Source organism: Coturnix japonica, chromosome 2, assembly GCF_054131305.1.
Source record: "Coturnix japonica strain WE chromosome 2, WE-NBRP24, whole genome shotgun sequence".
NCBI lineage: Eukaryota > Metazoa > Chordata > Aves > Galliformes > Phasianidae > Coturnix > Coturnix japonica.
The window spans coordinates 108,610,131-108,628,538 of NC_140664.1; the positions used below are offsets into that span (position 1 = coordinate 108,610,131).

Below are 18,408 nucleotides of genomic sequence, written 5' to 3' on the forward strand. Positions count from 1 at the left end.
AAATTGGCTGCTGCCCTTTTTGAAATAAACTTTGTGAAGTTTGAAGGCGAGCATTTGTCTTGCTAATGTTTTAGCCACGGTTGTCTGCAGGATCGTGCCTAAACAACTGTACTCCCGAGCAGGAAAATACTGTCATTTTAGTACAGACCCCTCTTCCTGCCATAGTGATAAAATGTGGTATTATCACTTTAAAGATCCTGACCACAAATTACTCCAGACCAATTATGCACATCCAATAATTATGTGGATGAGCTTAAAGCAATAGTAATTCTTCCTCCTTTTTGATCATAAAGAGTCTCAGCTGGAAAATCTGACAGGTCAAATGTTCTAAAATGCTGCTTTGCCTTTCAAGTAAAAATGCGTGTCTCTGGGAAACAACACCTTGTAATAAAGTTTGAAATATCTCATACATACACATCATACACTCGTTTATTTATTTCTATCTGACCTTCAGTGGATAAAAAGACTGCAGACAAAATTAATTATGCCTGTGTCTCTGGACTGCATTTTTAGACTGATAACCCTGTAATTGGTAGGTATGCACCTGCATTTAATTGTGGGTGGAAGTCATCTGCTAAGGGAAGACAGCTATCCACATCTTCTGCTGCGCAATGGTTGACAAAAGCTAACCTTGTGAGAAGGGGCTGTAAAAGCTCACTGGGTATTTTTAAAACTGCACCACTTCCATTCCACATGAAGCACTTCTCAGTTGCTAGGATATTTGCGGCCTACTTGCTCGCTTTACATAAAGCTTATTTCAGCTGATCTTGCTGTGGCATATTAAAATGTGAGTTGATTATTCCTTGATTTCTCCTGTCATTAACAGCAAACTGTCCTCAGAGCTCATGGAGGGCTCCAGCTGAGAAGTGCTGACCACACACCCTGCCCCTGTTTTCTTCAGCTTGGTGGCCCTCAAAGGCCTAGCTCTATTTATGCATTCATCACTTCAATTTTTCATGGCTCTGCATTTTAGCTCAGATGGCAAGATCCCAGCTGAAATACCCTGAGAAAAGCTAGTCTTGCTGATGTCTGGTCAGGCTGAAACAGCAAAATACTCACTATTCCAACTGAAAAAAGGAAGACTTTTAGAAGTTTCTGGATGAAAGTACAAAAATATCCTAAGGTGTAGATTTGAATCAAGTCTTTTATTCTTGCCTTGACACTAATTTTAAAGAAATCAGGACTCATCACTTAAATTCAGCCCAAAGCTTGCATCAATCCAGTGGCAAATAATGGGAATTTTGCCTACAAGGAAAAGTTAACAGAAGGTCTTCAAGTTTTTGAGATGCCTCTTTAGTTTTTGCCCCACTCTTTGCAACTGTATCCCTACAAATGGATCCCTACAACTGGATTTAGATTTTTGAAAATAGGGTGAAGACCTAATTATTGTTGCCATTCCATTCTGCAGTACTGGGTGGCCTTGCTGAATACACACTGCAAAGGCTTGGGCTGATTTTACTACAGACCATGAAAAAGTCCAATTTACACCAATAAATTCTTCATTAAAGACAAAACTGTACTTTTCCTGTTCAATTTCTCACCTTCTTTTCTCAAACTTTTCATTTATTCATTTTGTTTCCTATCCATCTCTACAACTTTCAACAAAACGTTCCTCCTTATGTTCACTTTCTCTTCTCTGCCAGCCACCTTTGGGTTGCCACCCAAAGTTCCCCTGCATGCTTTTCATTAATGCCTTCTTCCTGTCCTACTTTTGCCCTTCAGTTTCCTGATGTCCCTATTTCCAAATGGAAGAGCTTCCCGACGGGCACTATTTGTCTCATTAAGTTTGAGTCTGTGCCTGGAATTTTACATGAACTGTGTTCACAGAGGGAGAAGCTAAAACCAAAGTGAAGGACTTCCAGTGCAGTGACAAGAATAAAATAACTTCCTTAGAAGAACCACAGAAAGAAACTAAAAATTGTCCTGGATTGAAATGTGTGGTTTTAATGGGATGCTGCTGTTTCTGAGATGATTTTGTTGTTTATGTGACTGTGTTTAAGATTTTTCTATTTGCAAGCAAAGAAAATAAGAGCTTTTTTCAGACTATCACCTGAGCACATGTGAATTTGTACTCTCCTGTGTACTCCTGCTGATCTAGAGCTGTTTGCAGGGAAGACAAGCTGACTTCGTTGCATTTTTTGTTCAGATACACGGGTATAATAATCACAATGCCTCTAAAAAATACCTCCCTTTTGTTTCCCAGAAGCAGTGTTTGTCTGCAGTGATTAATGCAAGGGGGGAATTTAACCCAGAGCTTCCTTTCTCCCAGCAGAGCTCCTACTTGCAAGTAATCAACTGCCTTTGCTCTAGTAGCGAATCCTGCTGTGGGGTTTGCCCAGGCAATCACAGTGAACAGGAGCAATATTGTGGTAAAAACACATTAATCAGCTATATTTGCTCCCTTAAGGCATCACAGAGCCCCTATCATGAACCACCAGGGGGGACACAGCCCAGTGGGAATGGTCAGGATAGGCTGATGGTTGGATTGATGTTTTCAGAGGTCTCTTCCAATCTTAACAATTCTATGATTCAATGATTCTATACTGAGCATCCCCAAACTCTACACAACTACTTCAGGCACAAGCTTGACCTTGTCACTGACACTGGTGGGTAAAAACATGCCAAAGTCTGCTAGATCCAAATCATGTTGAGATACAAGGCAACTTCGCAAGACAGTTAGGCTGAAACCCAGAAATACCTCTGTGTTTTTATAAACAGGGCTTCAGAGATTTATTCTTCTTCCTGAGTTATGGTATGTCTACCCAGATTATGCAAAGTTGTCCCGCCAGACAGACGCCAGCTCCAAATCTAAATCCATGTGATTGTGTTTTTTACTCATAGGACAAACCCAGGTTAACAAATCAGGCTGAATTCTACATCTTTCTTCTGCTCACTTGCCCTGAGTGCCTTGAAATTTGGAAAAGAGTCTGAATTAGAAAGCAGAGATGCTCAGAATGGGATAACCTGGTGCCTTCACTCCCCAAACTCCCACGGTCCTTTTTAGTTTCTATTCTGGTTGTAAAGGCTGGAGGGAGATCCCAGTAGAAATAAGATCCATCAGTTTAACTTGAATTTTGGACTTAAGATTCTTCAAGGCAAAAGAAAAAGAGCTACAGAGTTTCTGTTTGTTCATAAAGAGCAGCCTATGACAAGATTCAGTTGAACGCTGCGATATGATATGAAACCTTGGTCTCTGTAACTGAATTATACAATACATGGCAGTATTCACCTGAAAGCTCAGAAAATGACTTTGAATGTCTCCAAAATAGCATCCTCGTTCAGAAAAATTGCAGACTTCCCAGAATGCCATCAAGAATTTTATTTTTGCTCCCATAAAGCCATTTTTTATCTTTTATATAATTTCTTGATATTTTTTTCTAATTAATACGAGTTTATGCTAAAGACTGACCTGAATTTATCTGTCCTTTAAATCTAATTTTATTCTACTCTAAGCATTCTATCCACATTTTTTTGCTCAGCAACTAGACATGTTTTAATACATCCCTTTGGGAAATTAACTTTATTTGTATAGAGATCGTGTTTGTTCCTTAAGTAAATATAACACTTTCGACTGCTATTTCTTTCTTGACAACATATGTTTTTCAGTGGTTCTTTCCTGAGATTTTTGTGTTCTTTTACTGGGAGAAACCAGTAATTTTTCTGCTGTCAAGCTTTTAAATGCATACATATTTAATCATGTGATTTTCCAGTTAAAACTATGACTCTTCTGAAACAGAAAGGAATAGAGGCTGTACAACAGCTAGATTGTGCAAACACAAAGTTAACTGGGCACACTTCCAGTTCTAAATCAAAGCCAAAACAAGGGGAATTTTGAAGAGGAAAGAATGCATGGGTCAAAGTGGAAAAAACTCTCAGCCATGAGAAAATATTTTCTTGTTAAACTAAAATAGTTTTGATATTAAAATGATAATGAGGGCAAAACCCAGAAAGAATGAAAGATGTTTTAATAAAGCCAGGCAACACAGAGTATTTCCCCTATTACCTTCAGTGCGAATCACTGAAGTAAGTATTGACTTTTCTGCAGACTGGGTTGAGGAGGAGGAAAGAGAAGAGGGATGCTATTATTTGCTTTGCTCACTAATATTAAATTATTGATTTACTAACTGCAGCAGAAGCACTGCAGAGGAGAGCAATGTCTGCATGGAAGAGCATACAGAAGAACAAGAAGTAGAGCTTTTCTCCTAAACCACAAAATCAGTGAAATCATTTTCATTAGTGCTTCTCCTTTTTTGACAGGCCAGAGATGAATATCAGTACATTTTCTTTCTGCTAATGAGTTGAACTGCTCTGACAGTGACCCACATCAATATCCTCAAGGAGCATGAAAACTAACTGAGCTTTCAAAGCTGAGATGCAGTCCTTTCTTGTGGTGTTACTGCCTCTAGGTTCCTCTGTATCCATTCTGATAACCATCAAGCCACAGTCTGACGATATTAGATACAGTAACTGTCTGGCAGGCTCTGGAAGGGCACTGTCCTCAGGCAAAACAACCTAAACTGCCTGGAAATCTGTTTCCAAAGCTGAGTCATTTCCCTGCTCCTCTTGAGAAAAAGCAAAAAATCTGATTTTGTCTGCATCAGACAGCAGTAAGATGCTATGCCTAAACATCCCCAGCTATGTGCTTTTGTGTGACAAGCAAGCACAAGCTCAGGTCCCATGGCTCAGTGGGGCTCTAGGGTAAGAGCATGTCCTTAGCCATACAGTGCTGGAACAAAAGCTGGGAGACAAAACCCCTCTGCACTCTGCTCTGTGGGTGAGCACCCGAGCACTCTCAACTTCTTCAAAGCAGAAAGGGTACAAAACATTGCTGATAAAGTGCTGGTGGCTTCTGGTAGCAGCTGCATTTTTTGCCATTTGGCAATGGATACACTTTAAGGTTATGACAATCAATATGAAGCATCCTTCTTTCCGAACAATAAAAAGAACACTGAAAAAAGAACTGGGGAAAAAAGGAACTAATATACCAATCAAGTAGTCAAGCAAGCAGCAAAACCATTACTTGGATTAAGTAGCTACGTGAAAGCACATTAGAAATGCAGTCAGAAGAACTTTAGAAAGATAAAAAACATTTTTCAAGTTTCCTCAGAGCTAGTACAGACCATTGCCTGAAAATCCACAGCAAAAAAAGCCCTAAATCAAGAGGTATCAAAACATAACTTTTCAGCTGTGAGTAATAGGAAGTTGCGCTTACCTTAAAATTGTGTGCTTTTTCATAGTTGAAATGGTTGTCGTTTTGAGTTAAGGCTGCTCTCCGGACCAAGGAGGTGATCTGTGAATAGGCAAAGAGTTTCAGAGGTTGCCACAGGAGTGCCCCCTTCACTCCCACCTTCACCCCCAGGGCCACAGCCAGGAGCTCTTGGCGCTTCCTTCCCCGCTTCGACTTGTGGACAACGGCACAGCTTTTCTCATTTTCCAGCCACAGATCCTCCGAGAACATCGCGCTCGGATCCCAGATCTTTTCCCTGTCTTCCCCGGTACCCGGCAGGCTCGCTGCCGTCAGCGCAGCACAGTTTGTCCAACTGCTTCTGATGTTAGACAGCAGATTTGAAGCAGCTGCAGCCCATTCTGCTGAGACCTCTGGCATGTGACTCGAATGGGCCGGCTTGTGGGACGGAAGGAGCTTCTGCATCTGAATAAGTAACGGCCTGTGCCGTGCTATTTCTGAAGGCAGATGTGCTCCTGGAACAATAGCCTGAATTCATGCAGCGAGCCGCCCCCCCCCCCCGCCTCTCTGGGCAGTGGGATCCAGCGAGGTGCTGCTGAAATCCCAGCCGGGGGCACAGCTTTACAGCTCCATGGCCAAGAGCCTCTCAAGGGGAAGAATGCTGCTGTTCTGCAGCCTGCTAGAAATGAACAAACAAACAGAAAGCCCCGGAGAAGCCCACACAGCTGAATGTGATGCTGCATCCAATTTTGCTTGGAGACTTATAAGCCAGCAGCCTGCATGCCAGAAGATTAAGCCCATAAAACCATGATGATTGTTTAATCTTACAGGGCTAAAAATCTCTCTTTTCTTTCATATCCTGTACAAGGGGAAAATCCAGCAGCACTCCAGGCACTTTGATGCTGTTTTAAATCAGAACGTTTTTTCAAGCACACTTAGTAGCATAGAGTGAGCTCACAGTCAAAGTTAGAAATCTAGCAGTGGGAGACGCAAGCTAGGAAGCCCTGTAGTCCTATGTTGTGTTTGAGTGTGGGCAAGGGACTTCATGCAGATGTAGAAAGCCCATGGATGCAGCCCTGTTTGTAGAGCAGCATCTGTGAGGCAGAAAGAACATTGTCCTTCACTCTGCTTGCACACAGATATAGATTGGGGAGGAAAAGTGACTTTACAGACCAGTGAGAGAAGAGACACAGAGCCCAGCCAGCCTGTTTGCGGTGCTACTTTGGGCATGTGATTCAAGTCTTTAAAGCCAGATAGGGCCCCATCCTGGGACACACAAGATATGTGACACGAAGCTTCCCTTGGGAAGAACTATCAGCCCCATTTTCCCTCCCTCTAGCTCTCATCACCTGCTCCTATTGTGAATGTTCCCATTCTCCAAGCATAAGAAGGAGGACAGGAGTTATTGTGAGATGTGTGAGGTGTGTGTAATGCTAGTTATGCAGAGCAGACCAGTGCTCCTCGGAAAATAGGCTCTCTGACCTAGAGATACTACAGACGACATGAGCCTGTTTCAGTCTGCCTCATTTCAACCTACCCCAAAACCAAGTGAAACTGTTTAATTTGCTCATGTTTAGTTGAACAAAACCTTTTCCTAACTTTTTTTTTTTTTTTTTTTTTTTAAGTCTGCTCTTACCTCAAACTGAAAAATCAGAAGGTTCATCTCATTCACTTACTGAAACCCCCACACCACAGACTGCCTGCCCTTAGTAGAAATGATGCTCTCTTGATTTGAAAGCCCATGGGGACAGATGGTTGGCCGTCGGTAACAACAGGCCATGCAATTTCATTTAATGCCCTACTTAGGGTTTTCAAGAAATTCTGCAACCTGCAAAATCAGATTTTTCAGTTATCAGATTTTCAGTTATCAAACTATTTCTACGTACAAGGTAATTATTTTGGGGGCAACTTGTAGAACCCCTTTTTATGATCTACTGCTCTACAGGTAGGATTTATCTCCCAGAGCAGTTGCTGCCTGGCCAGCCTTTCCCCAGCACGTGTACTGCTATTTGACCACAAGCGACAAGCAGCAGTGATGTATATATTAATATTGCCCTGCCTGGAGGAAATCCCTGCTGCTCTCCCATATGTCCTCCCACTAAGTCCTGATTTCTGCCAGCTCAGGACTTTCAGCTGCTTTCTAGCAGAGAAAGGCAGACTACTCTTCCCCAGATGGCTCTCACTGTACTTCAAGAGATGAGGAGCTTTGGTCTGAGGGACACCCCTGACTCCCCACAGCAGCAATGGCTTCAGTCTGGCCACCAAGAAAGAAACTTTAGAGCAGTCTGAAGTTCTCATTGCTCTCCCATTTCCATTCTCAGTACCATTTTAAATGTATTTGCATTTATCTGTAAGCAAGAAAATCTAATTAGCTCAGAGTTTTCAGACACCTCTGGAGCTACAGCATCTAAATCCACATATATAAGTGACTTTCACTCTGACTTTCAGAATAACACATCCAAAGTCACAGAGAGGTTTGTTGCCTAATAATGCTCTAATATTTGTATTTATGTCACTGGACTGATAAAAATCCCATTATATAACCAATATTTCTTACATAACATGGCAGATTTGATACTCAAGCTACAAGCTTATGATGACACATCTCAGAATATTTATTATGCTATTTTTGGAATATTAGTGTGTCATCCTGGGGTCAGATACACAGTACTGTATTTAATGGAAACTCTGACTGTTTGCATAGAAGCATTAAACTTAATTGACTTGGAGGCGGAAAACCAGCTAAACTACTTCATGTGACTAAGGCAGATGAGTATTTAATGTTTATTGTATATGAATTTTTATTTATCCATTAGTTTGCCTTATCTGCTTTCTTGGACCTTGTTTAGATGGTTGTTTAGCAGGATCCCTTGCAAACACTAGATGTGTACAGAAGGCCAACTGTGGGTGCATTCTCTTAAGAACCTTAATCACAAAGCCCCTCCAGGTTCGCTGTCTAAAATGATGCTGTGAAACATAGGTGAGCTGGACTGCAATACAACCCTTTCCTTCTCTAAGCCAGGATCAAACGGCGTCATTGTCCAATTCCCAGCAGCCGCCAGTTCTAACGCACTGATACCCCAGGCCAGCCTCAGTACTGAAGCACTTTCTTTTATCTATTTTCTTTTTCTTAATATAAAATCTACTGCACAGGACATGGTGTCAGCTCATTTAAAGAGTATCTCTTGATCAAGTTAACAAGTCAGCCTGCAGCTAAGAAACAGAGCACCAGTGGCTAAAAATATTATTGCTGGTTGTGACCAAATGTCTGAACTAGTAAAGACTGAAAGGCAAATACAGGCTGTCTGCATTTTCAGACGAAAGGATTTCTATGTAACATATGATTTCAGTTTATTAGCCTCTCTGCAAAACACAAATACTATACAGAAAATTGAGCACTTACAGCAAAATAAACGTCAGTGGACCAGAATAACAAAATTACAAGAGAGAGGAGAGTGCGACTCAGCTGCTGTGACATTTCCAGCACGCCTCTGTGTAATGAGCTGAACTGCACAATTGTCTCTTCCCTAAGACACTGCCATCCTGTTAGCTAACAAAGGGCTTTGGTGGCCCTTCTACTACATGGTGGAGAGCCATGGCTCACCTCCTCTATCCCCAGCTGCTGTCACCCACATGTGTGGCTGGTGGGGATGGAACAAAATTTGTTTCCTGGATAAAAGACCACCATCAAAGGAAACCTGCTCCATGATGGAGAATTGCGACAAACGCGTGGCTGATCCCTAAGAACATTTAACAACACATATAAACACAGTCATAGGTCAAAGAGAGGCCTGTTTCTTCACAGGCACAGCACACTGAGTCATCTGCCAGACAGACTGCATTTGCTCAATTGCAGGCACAACGTGGAGATGACACACGGTGGAGGAATCTTGCAGCAATTGACTTTTTCCTGATTCTCTCCCACCAAGTCCTTCTCACGGTACACTCAAGAGACAACTCCAGAGGAGCCAGTGAGTAATACCATGGTCTAAGTGCACTCTTAGCACAACACATGGCATGAGAGGGACATGGCCATGGAGGTCAGTCAGTGAAAGGCCTTCATACTACTGCACTATGGCCAGCCTGTGCCTCACTCTGTCACAACACCAGGGCTGACACCACGAGGCTTCTGTGCTGTGGAACAAGGGGAGGAAATGAGCTTCATACAGAAGATATATTAAACACAGATCAGAGCACAGTGCAAAGCAGCGCTTGTGAATCTGATTTTGCAAAACATGCTTTTCTAAGAAATTCCCCATTTCATAACAAGTCTCCTGATGTTTTCTAGGTGAATAAGGAGGTGTGCAGAACCATGAAGCTCCACATAACATACCTCAGTGTTAAGGAAGGAGCCAGACCACACAGAAATGATACTGTTCTCACATTTGCTTTGGAAGGAGAACACAGTCCATATGCTCTCAGGAAATAAGCATACACAAAGAAATTAGCATTAATTGTCTGCTACCTTCTGCTAAACCTCTGCTGCAGCTGCAACCAGTGCCAGCTCTCCCAAACATAGGTTTGTCCGAAGTCCTTGAAGATGTAGATTCACTAAATACTCAAGTGTCTTGTTTTCAGCACACACCTTCCTGTCAGGTGAGCTGGAGCTCAGTAAACTGAACATCTTCAAGTTTGTGCCAATTAAAAAAAGCGTGTTTTTTTTTCTTTTTACGAGTTTTATGAACTGTCAGTAATTCACTGTGTTTGTGGCAGCAGATTAATTACATTGACCAACTATTCTGGAGAGCCTGGATGCACTTCCATCACCACCAAATCCCACCACTTTACCCCGTACAAACTAGGCTTATATGTGCTCCTTACCACTGAAGAGTGAACAGAGAAATTTTGAAAGGTCTGTTGAGGACTGCTGCTGGTCCATGCAAATCAAAGCAGCACCAGGAATTCCTGGCATCAGTCAAATACAAGAAAAGAACAGATCCCCACTGGTGGCTACTGCCACCACTAAAGTCACCATATTGGAGAGACTGCCCTCACTGATAACCTTTTCTTTTGAAGACAAACCAGTTCAGAACAAAGAGAAATGCTCATTTAGGAGGACTTGTGCAGTAAATGCTCTGAAGTTTTGAACTGAAATCCTTATACCTCTTAAATTCATGTGACTGTTTATTAGCCTCACAGTGACCGACTGTCATTTATATCCACCTCTTTCTGACAGGGTACTTGCTCCCTTCCCCTGCAGATAAAAGATACAGTTTACCTATAACAAATGGAAATATAATCTCTCTTAAACTTCAGACCTCCCTCTTAAATCCTTCTCAAGCAGATTTTCTGTACACATCATGATTTTTTTTTTTTTGAAACAATGTAGTGAACCAAAGGTGAAGCGCTGTAGATTCAGCAAGGCACTAGGGAGACTGTTACTAAAAATAATAGTGGATGAAAGCCTCTTATGGAGTATTAATACACTAAACTATTGTCTGTTTTGGAACAACAACTGGAGGTTGCATTAGTGGCAAGCAATTACGTACTCATCTCCAATTAAAAATAATGGGTGGACTAAACCCTTCTATATTGTCAAACAACTGTATAACAATGTGTTAAATTGTGCATTGTGCCTTCCATTGCACTTAATATATACTGTCTAAAATAGTACTTATGTCTGTCTTTATTCTAAACTATTATGAATATGTGTTGTATTATAAATCTATTGTAGGTATCAAGGAAGAAATACATCCAGAAACAAGGAAAGGATCTTGGTGTGGGATTAACTAATTCAGTTGTTTCCCCAAATAACCCTGTAGAGATTAACATGGTAACAGCAGGCCTGGACTATTTATTGTCTCAACTTCCTTTCCTCCCACTCTCTCCTTTATCCTTTCCAATCCATCTCCATACTTGTCAAGGTTATTAATGACATTTTCCTGGCCAAGTTCACAAGCCTCTCCTCTGCGTTTAGTATTCATGACCCAAGAGGTAGCAAAGGGATAAAAGGGTGGGGGGTGAAGGCTAAGCAGAGCAGAGGAGAGTAGAGACAGACATTGATACCATTGCTGTCACTACAGAGGAAGAGAAACACCAAGGCCCTAACACTGGGGCTAGAGAGAGCCACTTCATTTGCAAAGATAGCTTTCTCAAGCTATCTTTTTCTATTTCTGAATTATGTACTTCTTATTCTCTTTGTGGACACAGAGAATACGACTGACTGCAGTGGACATGAAAGAGTACTGTTTTCACACCTATAAATCTTAGAATCATAGAATCATGAGGTTGGAAAGGACCTACAAGATCATCTAGGCCAGTCATCCTCCCATCATCACTGCTACCACAAGCTACTAAACCATATCTCGTAGCTCCTCATCCATCCAATCATAAAGAGCAACTATGACAAGATCTGGTCTGTAGTCAAACCAGAATTTAAACAACCTTTATCCCAATTATTGTCAAAAATCTGCAGTAATCATGTTATTCAATCAATAAAATTCTTCAGAAAACAAAACTAACACAATATATATATTTTTTTTTTTAATTAAAAATATATAAATACAATATATATATAGTTAATAAAAATACACAAATATTATATTATTATATATATATAATAAAATATATAAATATTATATATATATATATAATATTTAATTAAAATATATAAATATTTTATATATATATATATATATATTTTTTTTTTTTTTTAAAAAGAAATAGACATTTAGGAATGGACTGGATGGATGGAAAGATGGATGGATGAATAGCAGATGTCTAATTTAAAGGTTATCTGGACTCTCTTCACAATGAATGGAGAAAGACACAAACCTCCAAACAATGATTCATCCTCCTCTAAGACAGACCAAGTTTCTGCAGCTCTTTTATGGATGATAGAAGGAAATTAAGCGACTGAGGTAGAAATAGATAGCTTACTTTAAGTTATTAAAAATTAGGTAGGATTAATTTATCTCTGGGCTCTTTTGTATTTCTATTTTTCTACACTCTATTCAATTTTAGAACAAATTGAATAAGGTATTCTTTACTCTTTCAGCCTGAACTATATCTACGAATAATTATAGAATGCTAACCGTACTTCATTTAGGATATTAATATTTCCCATGCTTTAGAACTGGCTAAGACTGATAACACAAAATACCCACCTTTCTGCATCATTTGTTAATCAGATGTATTTACCTTTATAAGTTTATCTGGGCTCACTGGATGAACTTTTTCAGGAAGTATTATTTTGGAGGAGTCAGTATGGAATTAATATAATTTTCTGATGCTGACCATACAGGTAGCCAGCATTTTAACATTTCACCCGCAGAGGAAATAGCCTAGCAACATAATGAACTTAATATGATATACAATGGCTTCTCTGAATTATGAGGGAAGTGACTCATGCTGTCTGAAAGATACAGGGCATTAGTCAAGAGAGTCAACAGACGAAGACTTTTTTTTAAAGTCTTCAGCATTATAGTTTTTATCCAGACCCTGGGTGAACACTGTTTTTTCAGCATCTAACTTATACACATACATGACCCGTGCATTACTTTATTTTTTTGCTATGAAGCTCTTTCTTCCTGAAGAAATACTACTTTGCCTAGGAAAGCCAGCTTTCCATTGATTAAAACAATCATTGCTCTGCAAGGAGACTGCAGAGTTTGAATGAAAGCCAAGCCTGCTGAGCTACCACAATGAACTGGAGAAATTAACACATTTACTTCCCAGTCTGGATTGAGAGCAAGGCAAAAATGTCCCCCCTGAGTAAGGCAACATAATGTGAGCATGATACAGTGCCCATAGAGGGTTGGGAAAGAGGATTGAGGTGCCATGAGCACAGATATTCTGTCCTTGGGGCCTTTAGCTTGCTCCTGTGCTGTTACTGAACTCAAATGCTGGTGCATCGAAGGAGCTGGTTGGGCTAAATCACAGCAGAGAACCATGCTTTGTACGGCACAAAGGTCTATTAGGTCTGTTTAATGCCAGGACATTAAATCAATGAACTTGAAAGGAAATCCCACCGCTATACAGCTTTTATAGCTGATGGGCATAAGGTCTGTGTGTTGGACAGTATGCCCCACCACACACCCAAACACGGATAGCAAACACATATGTGCCTACTCTCTTTTGGGTTAATTCCCATTTCTGTCTCAGACTGTACTATGCCCTACATGCAGGTCCTATCTCATAGGAATACAGTATCAAGCTATCACCATGCACACTGAAACTGAACATACAGAAACAAACAAAAAGTTCTTCCCTTTCTCACTTTGAGTTCTAATACTGTATAACAGTGGAAGTGAAATTCTTTCAGAGGGAGACCTTGCAGCATATGCTCCAGGCTGAATCTTAAGGGCCATAGTTACAGCTTCTTCTGTTCTTATAGAGAAGCAAAACTCCAGTCCTATGGGTCTGAGACAAAACAAAGAGGGAAACAGTTTTCAAGAAAGTTTCCCAGAAACCACAGAATCAGACAGAAATGGCATTTGTGTTCTGAGCCACTAACTGCTAACAGAGCCAGCTGATCTCTGGAGGGACTGCAGAGCAATGCCGAGAGCAGAATGCAAAGTATGCTTTACATTCTCAGGCAGCCTCAGAGGTTAGCAGTGTTGTCACGAGCTTTGCCAGAGCTTAAGACAGCTTAAAGCAAGAGACTTTAGTGCGTGCTGAAGAAGTGATGTATGTAAGTGAAACAGAACAAATAATTTGTGAATCAGTGATTTATGAGCCAGTGATCATCTTGTCTAACAAACTGTCAATCCCTGAAACATAATTGTTCCTGGAAAGTAACAATTCAGGACTTGATCCTCAACAGCTTGGTACTCTGTTTAGAGCTCATGGGGAGATGGAGATGATAGGCAATTTGCAGGGAGAAGCGTGCCAAAAACAGCATCAAGCAGCTAACCATGTTCTTCTCTGGTTTAGTCAGTTTTGGGCTGTCATGAAGGAACTCTACAGTTTCAGTCTCAAAATTACTAACAGCACAACCAAGTTACAGAATTGCTCAGCAGTCACAGCACTGTCAGGTAAAACACACAGTGCAATGAGCTAGAAATGGACTGAAGTATCTTCCAACATTAGTAATACTTTTGTTTTATTGCAGTACTTTGTGACTTCTTCCTGCAGTAACACATAAACTGAGTTGACAATGTAATGAGGAAACAAAGATTTATTCCAATTACATCTTACAAGAAAATAAGAAAAGTGTACACTGAAAGGCTGCAAGAGTAGTGTAATAAGCCAGTGCATTTGACAGACAAAAGAAAAAGAAGAAAAAAAGACATGCTTGTTTTATGAAAATGTTGTGCTTTATGGCTGTAAGCTTGTATTTCAGTATCCTTCATGAATGAAGTGGCAAAAAATAAGCTAAAATGGGATAATAACAACCCATTTGCCATATACATAAGGGGTTTGGTGCTGGGCCAGCCTCGGCTATCCTATGGCTGGAGATGAGCTGTACAACCATGAATGCTTCCATGTCCCAAAACAAGTGTTTACAGCTCACCCAATTGTGACATACATGCTTAGGTCCCATCAGGCTTCAAGGAATGTCATGCCTGAAAGACAGGGTCAAATCTCTGACTCTCATCCCAAAGAGGTGGTATGGCTGTACGACCTTTGGTATTTTTCTGACTAATGGCTCTAAAATGCATCTTTGCTGGGAAGCAGAGCAGGAATCCATACAGAGAAAAGTAAAATGGGGTTAATGAGAAGACTGGAGGCTCTGCTTTCCACTGTGAATTTTTACTTATTTCCTTAAAGGCATGAGCTTTATCCATATATTGCATTTATCCTTGGTGTATGAGAAAAATTTCTACAGCTCAAACCTGCTTATGTTCTCCGTATGGATATAGCATGAATGTGAAGTGGTTGGGGTAAGAATTTGTCCATTTGCTGGATGGACACTGGAAAGCAGGAATGGGCAGTTGTGTCCTGGAGAGTAGGCAGTCTCCTTCACCTCCTTCCAGTCCACTCTCAGCTCAGTGCATCACCAGCATCTTCTCCTGAATCAGAAAGGATGAAGCCAGCAGGACTGTGTAGGTGATTACCCCCCTGTACTTGGCACTATTGAGGCCACATCTTGAGTACCGTGTTCAGTTTTGGGCCTCCCACTAAAGGAAAGACACTGAGGCCTGGGAGTGTGTCCAGAGATGTGCAACAGAGATGTGATGGAGCACAAGTCTTATGAGGAACAGCTGAGGGCACTGGGATTGTTCAGTCTGAGAAGAAGAGGCTCAGGAGAGACGTTCTTGCTCTCTATAGTTGCCTGAAAGGAGGTTTTAGTAAGGTGCGTGTTGGTCTCTTCACCCAGGCAATGTGATAGTAGGAGAGGTAACGGCCTCAAGTTGAGCCAGTGGAGGTTTGGGTTGGATACTAGGAAAAATTCCTTTTCAGAAGGAGTGCTGATGCACTCAATCAGCTTCTCCTTTCCCACAGAGAAGTAAGGGAGCTACAGCATGCTGCAGGCTGAACATGAAAAGCATGGTTCACTGTGCTTTTCTGAGGGCGCGTTATAGGATACTCAAGCCACTAGAGATCCTACACTTTGAACTTGTATAAAGTACCAGAATGTATTCAAGTTGTTTTATTTTCCATTTGAAAGAACTGCTTTGTGTCATGTTTGCTTCGCCTGCTGCTTGAAGCTATTTTTGTTTTGTTTTCACTCCATGGCTAAGTAGCTGTGCTGCTACCCTTGAAAACACACACACACACATTCCCATGGCCATTAAAGAAAACCCCAGACAAAGACTGACCCTACTTCTCTGCAATGAATGAGCACATAAAGGCTGTATAATCCCAGTTTTATCTTTCTGCACAGCACGGCATCAGGTGTCACCTGACCCCGATACCCTCCAGCTCCCCGCGACCTGCAGCCTGTGGCCCCCTGGTATGGAGTGGTGGCTTTTGTTGCTGGGGGCACAACTCACACAGCTGCTTCTATCATTGTTTGGAGGGGGACAGATGGCTGCTTTCAGCACAAAAAAGAGATTAAAAACCAGAGGAGGGAATGACAACACTGCTCAGCCCAAACTTCGCTGCATAGGACTATCTTCACTTAAAGTGTAGTTGAGTTTGCCCACTCAAAGGAAAAAGTCAGTATTTGCAGAAAATACGTTTCTTCTGAAATCTGTTAATCTGAATAGATACTGTCCAACCAGTAGCAGCACTTTTAAAGTACTCAAAAAGGAAGGCTGATGCTGTACCCCACTTCTCTCCATGTCTGTAGCTCAACTGCAGTATGCAGCAAATTGGTTTATAGTTCATTTATTTGCATTGCTTGTGATGAGAAATTGTTGGGGAAAAAAAAGAATGAATGAACTTTACTGTTAGAAAAAAAATGCATTTTGTATGTGAAGGATCACATCCATGTTTCATAACTCCACTAAATTTAAAGGAACTAAATAACAATGTTTTGGTTCTGGAAGTCTCTAGCTTTGTAGTATGAATCCAACTGCAGGTGTAGGAAATCACTCTGACTTCTCCCCTTTCTGATCATTGGACACCAAAGGACGACAGCCGTTGTGATGCCCTGGGACAAACTATGGAGCCCCGAATGGGCTGTGTGCGGTGATCTCACCCAGCTGAAGTATTTCCTGCAGTTTACCTGGATAGTGTTTCCCTCAATTTATACACTGCCTGAAGAATGGCATCTGATTACTATTCAGGTTGATGGAATTTGGCACCTACATGCATTTTGTAGTTGGTGCCATCTTGTTTTTCTACAGAGTATGGGCTTTTGCTTTGCAACAGATGAGGCTTCCAGCAAAATAAAACTGAAGTCTCCCAACAGGTCTTTCCAATGCACAGAAAGATCCCTGAAACAAATGAGCAGTATATATAAAGTGTGATTTTTGAAATAAGCTGTCATGGATATACATTATGTCACTGGCAATCACAGCTGGATTTCTGAATTCTGCTTCTTGTTACACTGCTGGCCACACAGACTGGGATAAAATAATTAACCTTTCCCTGCCTCTGTATTCCCAGCTGTAAAACTGACAGAATAAAAACCTGCCTAGGCAAACTCAGGCTGCTGTAGGATGCCAGTACTCTGTTAGAGTGTATGGAGAATGGCACAACAAGGAGAAGCATATAAGTTTTATAAGGAATAGTGCAGAATTTGGTACAATTTTAAAATAAAACTCCAACAGGAAAATGCAATGTTCATTTTGATGTGCTAAGTGGGTTATTACAGTGAAGTGGTGTTACTGCATTGAGGAATGTCTCACTGAAGACGATTATCGAAGTGGTGACACAGCTGCTATCGCACTCTTTATGTTACCAGCTCCACACACTGCCAAAAGGATCAGAAATGATTTTTCCAATCTGTTTTATTTCACCTTCCCTCTGAAGCAACCGACAGACACGTGTGAAGATGAAAACACTCCACAAAGAACAAAAGGCACCTTCAGGGGAGGCGCTGAACATCTTCTACGCAGGAGTATTACTGAGATCAAGAAAGCCTCCAGCATCCTTTGCCACCAAACTATTTCCTTTCTTTAGGGACAGGGTACAGCATGGAATGCCCAAGCTGGGACTCGGGCCTGGCATCAGGCAGTGCCCCATAGCCACTCATCCCAGCTTCTGAGCCAGGAGGATGTTTTTACTGATAAAGCACAGCTCAGGTTCCATGGGAGACATCACTGTCTCTCTGTGGTTTTGCCCAAAGAGCCAAGCTGAGCTTTTTCTTCTTGCATATGACTACAGAGAATAAGGTTCAAATTATTCCCTCCAGCACAACTGTACAAACCAGCTCCATCTGCGAGGCTTCTGGAATAAACCCATGGCTTTCAACAGATTTGCACAGCTGCGCCCAGTGGATGGGAGCGCAGAAAACTATTATGCTGATGAGACAAGAGATGTAATAGCTCCCATCAGCCCAGCTCTGAGTCCCACTATCTCAGCAATGCTGACAGTAACAACAGCACTCCCTGGAGGGGCCCGATCTGATGTTGTGCTGGGTGTCTTCCACTGCCTCTAATTCAATGGGAGCCGGGGCTTTCAGCACACCACAGAGCTGGGTCATGGCCTGTGAGGGAAAAGAGGGAGGATCCATTTGTTTCACCAAGTGTCATCAGCTATTAGTCAGCAGGTTTGAGCTTGGGCAGGGGGGAATTTTCAGGGAAACTGTTCTTTGCAGAATATGTGACTCATCAGACTGGGAACTTTGCACAGGGAAGTTCTGACCAAGACCCACATTCTGTGCATCTTTTTCTAAGCTGGCAAAGTCTAAGTTTGAAATACCTTAGCAAAGAATTTTCTGTTTCCAGTTG

At 41.4% G+C, this 18,408-nt stretch overlaps 1 protein-coding gene across 1 annotated transcript in view; it reads right to left on the bottom strand.

The window, feature by feature from the left end:
• The window catches only part of CHN2 (chimerin 2), a 152,493-nt gene that overhangs the window by 19,356 nt on the left and 114,729 nt on the right, over nucleotides 1-18,408 (bottom strand). Inside the window, exon 7 of the mRNA XM_015853812.3 lies at nucleotides 5,213-5,290. Coding sequence (XP_015709298.1) covers nucleotides 5,213-5,290 — 78 coding nt within the window. The remainder of the gene's footprint in view (nucleotides 1-5,212; nucleotides 5,291-18,408) is intronic.